At 36.0% G+C, this 11,053-nt stretch overlaps 1 protein-coding gene across 1 annotated transcript; it reads left to right on the top strand.

The window, feature by feature from the left end:
* Positions 1-3,013: 3,013 nt before the first annotated feature.
* On the top strand, positions 3,014-4,737 carry LOC121780609. The gene is made up of 2 exons (XM_042178222.1): positions 3,014-3,307; positions 4,500-4,737. Exons 1-2 carry the CDS (start codon positions 3,106-3,108, stop codon positions 4,691-4,693), a joined length of 396 nt encoding a protein of 131 aa, XP_042034156.1. The 5' UTR covers positions 3,014-3,105; the 3' UTR covers positions 4,694-4,737.
* The last annotated feature ends 6,316 nt before the right edge of the window (positions 4,738-11,053 follow it).

Here is an 11,053-nt window from a genome sequence, read left to right as displayed (position 1 = left end):
TTTTGTGAAAACTCCTATTATGTTCTCTAAATCTCAATCTGCAATTCAGTGGTGTAAAAATCCTATTTTTCATGATAGAACTAAGCACATTGATGTTAGGTTTCATTACATCAGAGATATTGTAGAAAAGAATGAAGTTTCTCTTTTAAAAGTGCACACAGATAAAAACCCAGCTGACATGGGAACTAAATGCTTACCACTTGAAAAACTTCTTTTCTGCATCAAATATCTGCATTTTGACCTAGGATAGTTGCATGTTCCGGGGGTAAAAAGTCCTCAGTCACCTTATCTACTTTGGTAAGGGTGTTTGGTGGCTGGAGGCATTAAGTCCTATAGACTAATGAGTGTCAGCCCCTCTGGAGTCTAGTAGGCAAACCCGGTGGTTTCCCTAAGCTAGTGAACTTTGTTCTTTGGTGCTGTGGGGGCTGCCTTGTAGGCTGTGATGATTTAAACCTTAGCTAATAGTGCAATTGGTTTCCCAGAATAATGTCCAAGGTGGAGTATGTTGGTTATATTGGGCTGTTATGTGGTGGACTATTATTTGGGCCTGGGAATTAATTGGCCCGAGTGATGTGTATTGGGCATGTGCTTGCCCTAGCCCAATTGGCTGTTGATATACCCCCACTCCTCTCACCCTCGCCGCATTCATTCGACATTCTCTCATTTCTCTCTCTGCTCTCTCAAGTCTGTTGTGATTCCCTTGATTCTTTCTTCTTCTCCGATGAATCTCTGGTTGTTTACAATGATCTATCATGGTTATTATAGTGATTGATGTTGTGTGAGTGTGGGAGAAAGCAAGTAGTTCGGTTGCTTGTGTTCTGGAGAAACTAGGGTTTCTGTTTTCAGAGGTTTTCTTGAGTTTGTGTTCGGTGAGGGTTTAGATCCGGTGTTGAGGAGTGTTTTGGGGTTGGTATCCGGTGTGTGAGGTTAATCACTTGAGGAACCGGTTGTGCTCCCTTGGATCTTGGTTTCTGATGAATAGATCTGTACTATTAGCGGGTGGCTGAGCCATAGGTTCTCGGAGGCTTGTGGATGCATTCGGTTGATGATTGCATGGTCCGAGATCATTAGCTAGTTACCATTGTAATAGCTAGTATTTGTATTTGTGTAAATCAGTCGCGTGGGTGATAGTTTGACTGAGCTATCTTGTACTAGACCAAAGAGGTCTCGGTAATTAGTGAATCCGGATAGTCTGATCCTCCTACAGTATGTCACCCATTATTTCTGAAATATGAAAAAAAAATCTTGAGTTTTGTCGTTTAGATTGATTCTGTGTCATTTATATTTTGATTATATAGAATAATTTTGTATTTTATTATAAACCTTATACTATTAATATCGATAAACCTTATACTATTTCTAATTTGGACCTTAATTGTAATATAACGATGATAATAGTTAAGATTGTATTATCTTTAATATTTCTAATATGGAATTGATAGTTATAACAAAATTGGTAGCAATTAGCATTCATCTCTTCTGATATTGTTCATTGAATGATCCCTTTGGCATTCTTCTCTAAAATATAACCGCCTTATTGACCGTAATTTTGCAGCTATTGATATGTCATTTGAATTTCTCCATTAAATGTAGTAATTTTGAGGCTAAAATATCATTCATCTTCTAGAAAATAATAACTCTTTAGGCTGTACTTCTATTTTGGAAACTGTCGCATTGAATCCATGCATTCAAAAATTGCTTTGACGTAAATAATAAGGAAATCAATTTCATCTATCGTTGAAATTTAAAACCCTAACTGCTTAATTTTATTTTGCAACTTTCCACCAAAAATAATTAATCTTTTTACGTAACGCCCCGAAATGTGAAAATTAAAATATTTTGAATATGAATTACAAATTTATTAGAAGTTGTGGTAAAAAATAGAATAGAAAGAATAAATCATTATTATTTTGGGTAGAAAGACACTAATGGGATATGTATATGGATAAATAATTAATCACATTTAAAATACATGAATAAGGGATGACAAATTGTTAAAATTATGAACATCAAAATACGTTGATTTTTTTCATGAGCTTTAAGTGTTGCACATTAAAAGTCACGAACTTTATCGGACTGTGTAAATTTTTCATACTACCCCACGTGATAAATTTCCGTCACAAACTTATCTTACGTGGTGCGCCGGAAGTGTGACTTGGAAAATGACAAATTTAGGGTTCAATTCGAATTGTTGAACCTATGCTACTTGTATGCTGAATTCGATTTGTGGAGTTCGATTTGTATGTTTTCATTTGTGCAACTTATATATTTGTGATAAGTCCATGGCTAGAGATTGCAGAGATTGAAGAGAAACAATCAGAATTAGTGGAGTTTTGCCACACGCCTCCGGGACGCCACCGTCAATCCTTACACTTACCTCTTCATCCCATCCTTGATACCCTATCTATTCGACGTTCTTTCGAGAATAACTAAAACAAAAAGATAGGAAAATTAGGGTCCTTACAACTCCAAATTGCATGTTCATTCAAGTTCATTTTTTATGGAATTGAGTTAATTGAAATTGTCTGAAAATATTTTGAGTCGAAGATCGAGTAGTGTAGTTTAATTTTGCCACTCTTTGAAGTGAACCGAATGCATTGTAATCAGGGGCGGAGGGAGGGTGGGGCCAGGGGGCCCATGGTCCCCCCACTAATTCTTAAAAAACTTAGGGGTATTTTAGTAATTTCACAATAATTATAATTTATAATAAATATAATATTAGAGATAGGTTTCAGCAAAATATATATGAATCGTGCCTCTTAATTTAGCGTATTCATTCTGCCGTTCCAATCCAAGTCTGAATTTAGCGTATTCATTCTGCCGTTCCAAGTCTGAAATTTGGTAAACTAGAACTAGGTATATTCAAAACTCAAATATAATTCAATTAATTTTTCTACATAGGTTGTTTTTTTGTTTGGCTGCAATAATAATTCAAAGGGGGAGAAAGAAGATAGCTTATGTAATTCAATGGCTACGGACTACGGTGGTTCTGTAATTGGAATTTTATAACTCCAATTCTTTATTTGATGTGTGTGTTAATAGTTTTGCATACAGAAAATATCAAATATTTTGAACTTAATCAGTGTTGACTATTTTTGTAGGTATATGGATCGTTATTTCAAGAAACTTTCTTCCGTTGATTCTTCATCAGTTGAACCTTCACTTCTTCAACCTCAAGAATTATCGAATGAAGATAAAAGTAAGGTTGATTTAGAGAATCTTCCAAGTGATCCAGGAGAACGACCTGATATAATGAGTTATCCACCAAATTTAATAGAACAAGTTCGCAGAGCTTACTTACTTAAAGGTCCGTGTCAACCACGTAATCATGATTTTCGTCCTACAGTAGATGAAAATCGAAAACGTAAATTTGTCTCACATTGGTTTGATGAATTTAAGGATTGGTTGGAATATAGTGTTACAAAGGAAGCAGCTTTTTGTTTATATTGCTATCTTTTTTCAAGACTCCACAGAAATGGACAAGATGCTTTTGTATCAGGGGGATTTACGGTCTGGCGCAAGAAAGAAAGATTAAGAGATCATGTTGGAAACCATAAAAGTGCTCATAACAGGTGCAGATTAGCATGTGATGATTTGATGAATCAAGCCCAACACATTGAGGTCTCTTTGGCAAAACAGTCAACACAGTCCAAGCTTGACTACCGCCTGCGATTAAATGCAACGATTATTTCTCTTCGTTATCTTATAATGCAAGGATTGCCTTTCCGCGGTCATGATGAGTCAGAAGAATCATTAAATCAAGGTAATTTTCTTGAGTTCTTGAAAGTTATTTCTTCTTGCAATGAAGAGATAGCTAGTGTTGTGCTAAAAAATGCTCCAGACAATCTCAAACTTACATCACCAGTTATTCAGAGAGATATTATAAATGCATTTGCTATTGAGACAACGAAAGCTATTGTACATGATATGAGAAGTGAATTTTTCTCCATATTAGTTGATGAGTGTCGAGATGTATCTGTCAAAGAGCAAACGGGTGTTGTGGTGCGATATGTGGACAAGAATGGATGTGTTATACAACTGCAAATATGAACTGGATGTGCTTGACATGGAAGATGAGTTTGTAGCTCGAAAAAAAGGAAGACGTAGAGCTGAGAAAATGAAGAATCTCCACTATTATCGAGTTGAGCTCTTTTGTTCTGTTATTGACTTGCAAGCTCAAGAGTTGAATCAACGTTTTGATGAAGTCAACACAGACTTAGTTTTATGCATGTCATGTTTTGATCCTAGGGATTTATTTTCTGCATTTGATTTGGAGAAGCTGCTTCGTCTTGCACGGTATTATCCTTCTGAATTTTCTGAAGTTGCTTTGTCCGAGCTTAAAATTCAACTTGAGAACTTTATTTTCGATGTGCGCATAGATGAAAAGTTTTCACAAATATCAGGAATCAGTGGTCTTGCTCAAAAGATGGTTTCTACAAGGAAACATGAAGTTTTTCCAATGGTTTATTCATTAATTAAGTTGTCATTGATCTTACCAGTTGCCACTGCATCAGTAGAAAGAGCCTTTTCAGCAATGAAGATCATCAAGACTTCTCTACGTAATAGCATGGGAGACCAACTATTGAATGATTGCTTAGTTCCTTACATCGAAAAGGATGTGTTTGTTAAAGTTACCAATGAAACTATTATGCAGCGGTTTCAGAAGATGAAGAATAGAAGACAAATGTTATGATGTGATTGCATTTGACTTTTACATTTTGAACCTTATAATTTAATTTATGTAATTTTTTTTGAAGTTTAATTTTGGACCCCCCATTATGAAATCTCTGGCTCCGCCACTGATTGTAATTGTCGGTAAATAATTCCAATATGAATATTTTGATTTTTTTTATTAGGAGAACATATAAGATTGGGCTTTCAAAATGGGAGCTTTTTTCATTTCCGGATTTTTGGCAGTCTGCACTTCCAGAACTCAACTTTAGAGTCGAGTTTGAACAATGTCTTTTCTTTTGAATGCAACATTGTGGGTAATCCAACATTGTTCAAACTCAACGTTAAAACGAGTTTCAGAAATGCGAAACTACCAAATCCGGTAATTAAAAAAGGCTCTCATTTTAGAAGCCTAAATCATATTATCTTTTTCTAAAAGAAGGAAAAACCCAGTAATTTGTTAGTCTTAATATTTCATGGCAACCTTTAGGCTAGCCCGAATAGCTCGTTAAATTTCGAGGGTTAAAGTTCAAATTTATAGCCAGGTAAAATTACAACTCAATTAGCTTGCAACTCGAATAGGGATGACATAGGTCTTGATGGACATAAGTGCAAGTATTGTCTAATGTTATTTTGTCTTTTAGATAATTTTTATAATATATAGTATAAATTAATAAGTAAATAATCTTCAATTTTGTATTAAATACACATATATTTTAGATTTTATTAATATAATAATAGACAAGTAAATTTGAAAATTCTGATTTCTAAAACAGATTTGAAAATTTGTATAAATATATTTATGTTTATTCTATTTATTCAATCTTAAATTAATATTTAATGTTTAAGGATATTTCACAAAGTTATTATATAAATAATTTACATCGTGAATAATTTTGATTATGTAACTGAATTGATCACATGTTAATTTTATCAGTAGTAATGTAGTATCCTGATTATTCTGCTGGGTTAGCCCAAAGTTCGAATATTTAAGTTAGGGTTAAATATTCATAACCTGATACAAACCACAATCCGATTAATCCTCACCCGATTAGCACGTAACTAAATTGGCTTCCTACACCTATACCTAGCCAGGGGAGAGACCAGTCAGGGGGAGAAGATCAACCTGAGCCAAGTCCTGTCACAGACGTCGGTCCAACAGAGGACAGTAGTGGTACCGCCGGGCAGTTGAATCCCGTAGAACAAGAAGTGGAGTTAGGTGACATTCCTCCGACTTCAACCCCGTCTTCGAATCCTGAGGTAAACAATTCAGTTATTGATAATGTACGGCTGGAGAATACTAATGTGAACAGGAACAATGAAGATGGAGACACATGGCAACCATATGAATTACCCCTCAGAAGTACAAGAGGAATCCCTCCACGGAGGTACTCTCCTGACTGGAAAGGGAGGAAAGCCAGATATGCAGTGGCGAACATTGCTCAAGGCCAGCTTACTGAAATGGCCCGTGCATTCGAAGCCGCCCTATATGAAGAAGAGGAAATACCACAGTCATTTGAGGAGGCTTCAAAACACAAGCATTGGAGGGAAGCCATGAAGAAGGAGATAGATGCTCTCATAAAAAACGAGACATGGGAGAAGTGTACACTGCCGATAGGAAAAAAACCGGTTGGATGCCGATGGATATTCACTATAAAACGGCGTGCTGATGGTTCAATCGAGAGATATAAGGCAAGACTTGTGGCCAAGGGATATACACAGGTGTATGGAGTAGATTATGAGGAAACCTTCTCCCCAGTTGCCAAATTAGACACTGTTCGAGCCCTACTTTCCGTGGCAGCTTGCAAAGATTGGCCTCTACACCAATTTGATGTAACCAATGCATTCCTACATGGTGAATTAGAGAAGGACAAGGAAGTGTACATGGAAGTCCCCCCAGGATACTCAGGAGAGTTTGGAGCAGGACAAGTGTGTCGCCTCAGGAAGACACTGTATGGATTAAAACAATCCCCAAGAATCTGGTTTGGGAGATTCTGTCAAGCAATGTTCAAACACGGTTTTAAGCAAAGCCATTCAGATCATACACTCTTCACCAAGAGAAGGGATGGAAAAGTGACATGTCTAATCATCTATGTGGATGACATGATCATCACTGGAGACGATACTGAAGAAATCCAAAACTTGAGGGAAAATCTGGCCAAAGAATTTGAGATGAAAGATCTAGGAGCACTAAAGTACTTCCTTGGAATTGAAGTGTTGAGATCCAGACACGGAATATTTATAAGACAGAAAAAGTATGTACTAGATCTTCTTGCAGAAACTGGGTTGCTAGACTGCAAGCCTGCAGAAACTCCAATGATCCCCAATCATGGATTGAAGATGGAAGAGGGAGCTGAGCTTGCAGACCGAGAGAGATACCAACGACTAGTGGGGAGACTCATCTACCTCTCACACACTAGACCCCGACATAACCTATGCGGTCGGCATTATTAGCCAGTTTATGCACCGACCTCAAGTCGATCATATGGAGGCTGCATTGAGGATCGTGAGATACCTAAAAGGAACTATTGGCTATGGAATGTTCCTAACTAAAAGAGATGATCTGGAAATCGATGGATATACTGATGCCGACTGGGCTAGCAATCCAATTGATAGAAAATCCACCGGGGGATACTTCACATTCATAGGAGGGAACTTAGTCACTTGGAGAAGCAAGAAACAGAAGGTGGTTGCTCTATCAAGTGCAGAGGCAGAATTTCGAGGAATCAAAAGTGGGCTAATGGAAATCATGTGGCTAAGGAGATTGTTGACAGAAATTGGCTTTCCACCCACATGGAAGAGTAAATTGTTCTGTGACAACAAAGCCGCAATCAGCATTTCGGAAAATCCAGTACAACACGACCGAACCAAACATGTGGAAGTTGATCGCCACTTCATCAAAGAGAAACTCGAAGGAGGAATCATAGAGTTCCCATTCGTTCGGTCAGAAGAGCAACTTGCAGACATCCTCACCAAAGCAGTGCATCCAAAAGTCTTCAAGGAAATTCTGGACAAGTTGAGTATCGGAGATACCGTTGCTCAACTTGAGGGGGAGTGTCAAAGTATGACAAGGAATCAATCAACGGAATCAATGGGAGGAGAAGATTGTGGGAATAATTGATTGATATCAAAGAATATTATTTCCTAGAATAGGTTGATACAATTTCCATAGATAAGTGACAAATTATTCCTATATAATTGAGGATGGAAATCATTGTAATGCATCAGGAAATATACGAACCTTTCTACTCCCTATTCTCTGTGTTCCCAATGTCGATCAATACGAGTTCAGCCTCTCTCGATTACCATCTCTAAGAGGCATCTCAATGGGTTGAACAACTGACCTAAGGATTTAAAGCTGTTACAACCCAAAGGCAGAGATCGATCCCCTAACTATTTGGTTAAGGATGGACGAGCCACATACCACTCGACTATATGTGTTCGATGTGTTTACAGTGTATTTAATTAGTAGGTTAGTGCATTAGATAGTAATGGAGTCGCGTTAAATAGTGGAGTAATGAGTTTATTTTGTTTTAGTCGGGGTCCATATATTAATTGTAATTCTCTCATAAAAAAACGAGAAATATTATCTATCAGTTCCTTTCATATTCAGCTCTCGATTTTCTTTAATCCTTGGAGATTGAAGTTGCTCAAAATACTTGCATCCTTATAAAATTGCCAAGAAATTAAGTGGTGTAAGAATATATTTATTGGAGAACATGACTTTATAAAACAAGAAATTATTCTCACGTGATTCAAAAAGTTTTCAGTGGAAAAAAAGTTTAATATAGTGAACTTTTTCTTTTGCGTCAAATTGCCAAGAAATTAAGTGGTGTAGAATATATTTAGTGAAGAACATGACTTTATAAAACAAGAAATTATTCTCACGTAATTCAAAAAGTTTTCAGTGGACAAAAAGTTTCATATAGTGAATTAAACTTGTTGACGCAAAACCTTTTTCGGTTTATCATTTTACTTGATTTATTGTCTTTTTCGTCAATAACTTTAATATGTAGTGCACATCTTTACACTAATATATTATTCTCTTAAATAATCGTGTCAAAACGAAATTAGCCAAAATTGCACGGTATGGTATGTAGTGATTAATATGTTAGTGTGTTTTTTTATTCTGCATTAGTTAATGGTATTAAATTGATAAAAATAATGTCACACTAAATGTGCACAGATAGATAAAAAAGTTAAAAAATATGTATGACGGTGGCCGGCAATATATCCATAGCCCTTTTTATGGTTGGTCAATTCCAAATAAATTTTCATATGCCATCTCCTCAGAGGGATTTCACGTGCCATCTTATTTTCTCTTTTCAGGGAAATTGTGAGTTGGAACTTGAAACCCTTACATTGGACAATTTTTGTACAAAGGAGTAAAGTACTCCCGTCGTTTCATAAAAATATGAATAATGGATATAACACGAGAATTAAGATAAAATAGGTAATGGTAAACCCAAATCGAAATCATTTAAAAGGCCCAAATCTCAAATCATATTACTATTAATCATTAAAATTATGGGCACTCACTTCATATACCTGCCGTGGATGCTCTGCAGTGGAATAGAAGTCTTGGGCTGGAAAGTAATTGTTATTGGGCCTTGCTCTTAATTAAATGATATGTGGGCTAAAATTATACTGTTTATAACGCTAGAAATATAATTAATAATAAGCTTTTTACTTATTAAATAATTTGGATCAAAACTTAAATCTTATAAAATTTTAAATTAAGCTCTATTTCATAATCCTTCTTCACTCATAGTTCAACTTTAACATTTTGGGATAGTTAAAAAATACATTATCCATATACATCATTTTACTTACCACTCATATCATTACACTACACTACTAACAATGTGATTGCCTACTCTCCATCAATATTACTTATATTACCATTTATTTATATTTTATTTTATTAATTATACATTAAAATACGTGCCAAATCAATGTTCATAATTTTGACCGGTGAGAGTATATCTATTGCTCCATAAAAACTGTTCCATTGAGAAGAGCGATTATTAGAGTGTCCACAGTGGCCGCGGCAGCCCACTACTAGACGCTGATGCACTTTTTATTAGCACTAAAAATATCTGCAAGTATACATGGTATAAATAATATAGCTAAAGGTCAGTACCGGATATCGAACACAGGGAAAACAATCACAAAATGTCTACCTTCTACTAAGCTTCTTTTACTATTTGGAAAACCGAAAGATTTTGGAATTTTGAAAATAAAAACAAAGTAAACAACTAATTGTAAATAAAACACGGAGATAAATATATGAGATAATGGAATTCCAGGGATGTGCTTTCACAATTATGGTTATACAAATTTCAACTACAACATCCTAGCACAGTTCTTACTTCAGTAGAACGAGTCTCCTAAGTTTTGCCCATGCGGTACAAATGTAGATTACTAACACTAGGGGTGTCAATCCTAGATCCGTAACTCCTTAAAGCTCCTAAGACCCTTGAAAAGTCCTCACTCTCAATTAACAATGTTGTTTTAAGGGAAGCTAATTGTAGTGTCTACTAAGCCGATCTAACTCGCCAACCTCCTCTCACGATTATGTAGCAAGTTATATTAAATCATCACAGAATGTATCACTCAAAGTAAGATAGAGAATAGTGTAGAGAAGAGTATTATCTACCCTATTCTCTATCTTACTTTACTATTTCTCTACTTTAACCATTTATTATCATTTTTCCAAAATGAGTGCTCAAAATGAAATGCTTCTATTACTGTGGAACGGAGGGAGTACAAAATATGGACGTGTAATGCAACTTTGACACCAAAACGGACCAAATAATGGCATTAAAACAGTGCAAAATCCGAGCGTATCAGACGCGTATTGCCGCGGTGGGGGGGATGGCGGAAGCGGCTCAACCGCATTTGCGGCGTGGAAGGGGCGCATCCGGCGGAGATCGCGCGATCGCCGCGACGGTCCACTGCAGACCACGGCGGCGTCGGCGCTGTAATTTTGTTATTTTTTCTAAATTTATTTATATAAAATATCTATTCACAATTCATTTTTTTCAATTTATTCCATTCTATTTATTTTTTTCCAATTAATTTTGTTTTAGTACAATTAAAATATACCAATAATTGATAAAACAATGTGATTTATGGCGGTGACATGACTATCCATTGTGCTAGATAAATTTTTGTAGCTGTGAAAGTGTTTTTGTGGTTGTGGAAGAGTTTTTGAGGCTATGGCATGGGTCCATCATGGTGGACACTCTTACATTAATGAAAATAAAGAAAAGAAGTGAAAAAAAATAAGAGTGAACTGCACCAAAAGACCCCAACTTTTCGCTGTGTAACAGCAGAGGCCCCTAACTTTTAAAAATCTCACCAGATGGATCTAACAAAA

This window comes from Salvia splendens, chromosome 2 (genome assembly GCF_004379255.2).
Source record: "Salvia splendens isolate huo1 chromosome 2, SspV2, whole genome shotgun sequence".
In the NCBI taxonomy this organism is placed as follows: Eukaryota; Viridiplantae; Streptophyta; class Magnoliopsida; order Lamiales; family Lamiaceae; genus Salvia; species Salvia splendens.
Note: the sequence above shows the minus strand (reverse complement) of the source record. Positions and strands in the feature narration are given on the sequence as shown.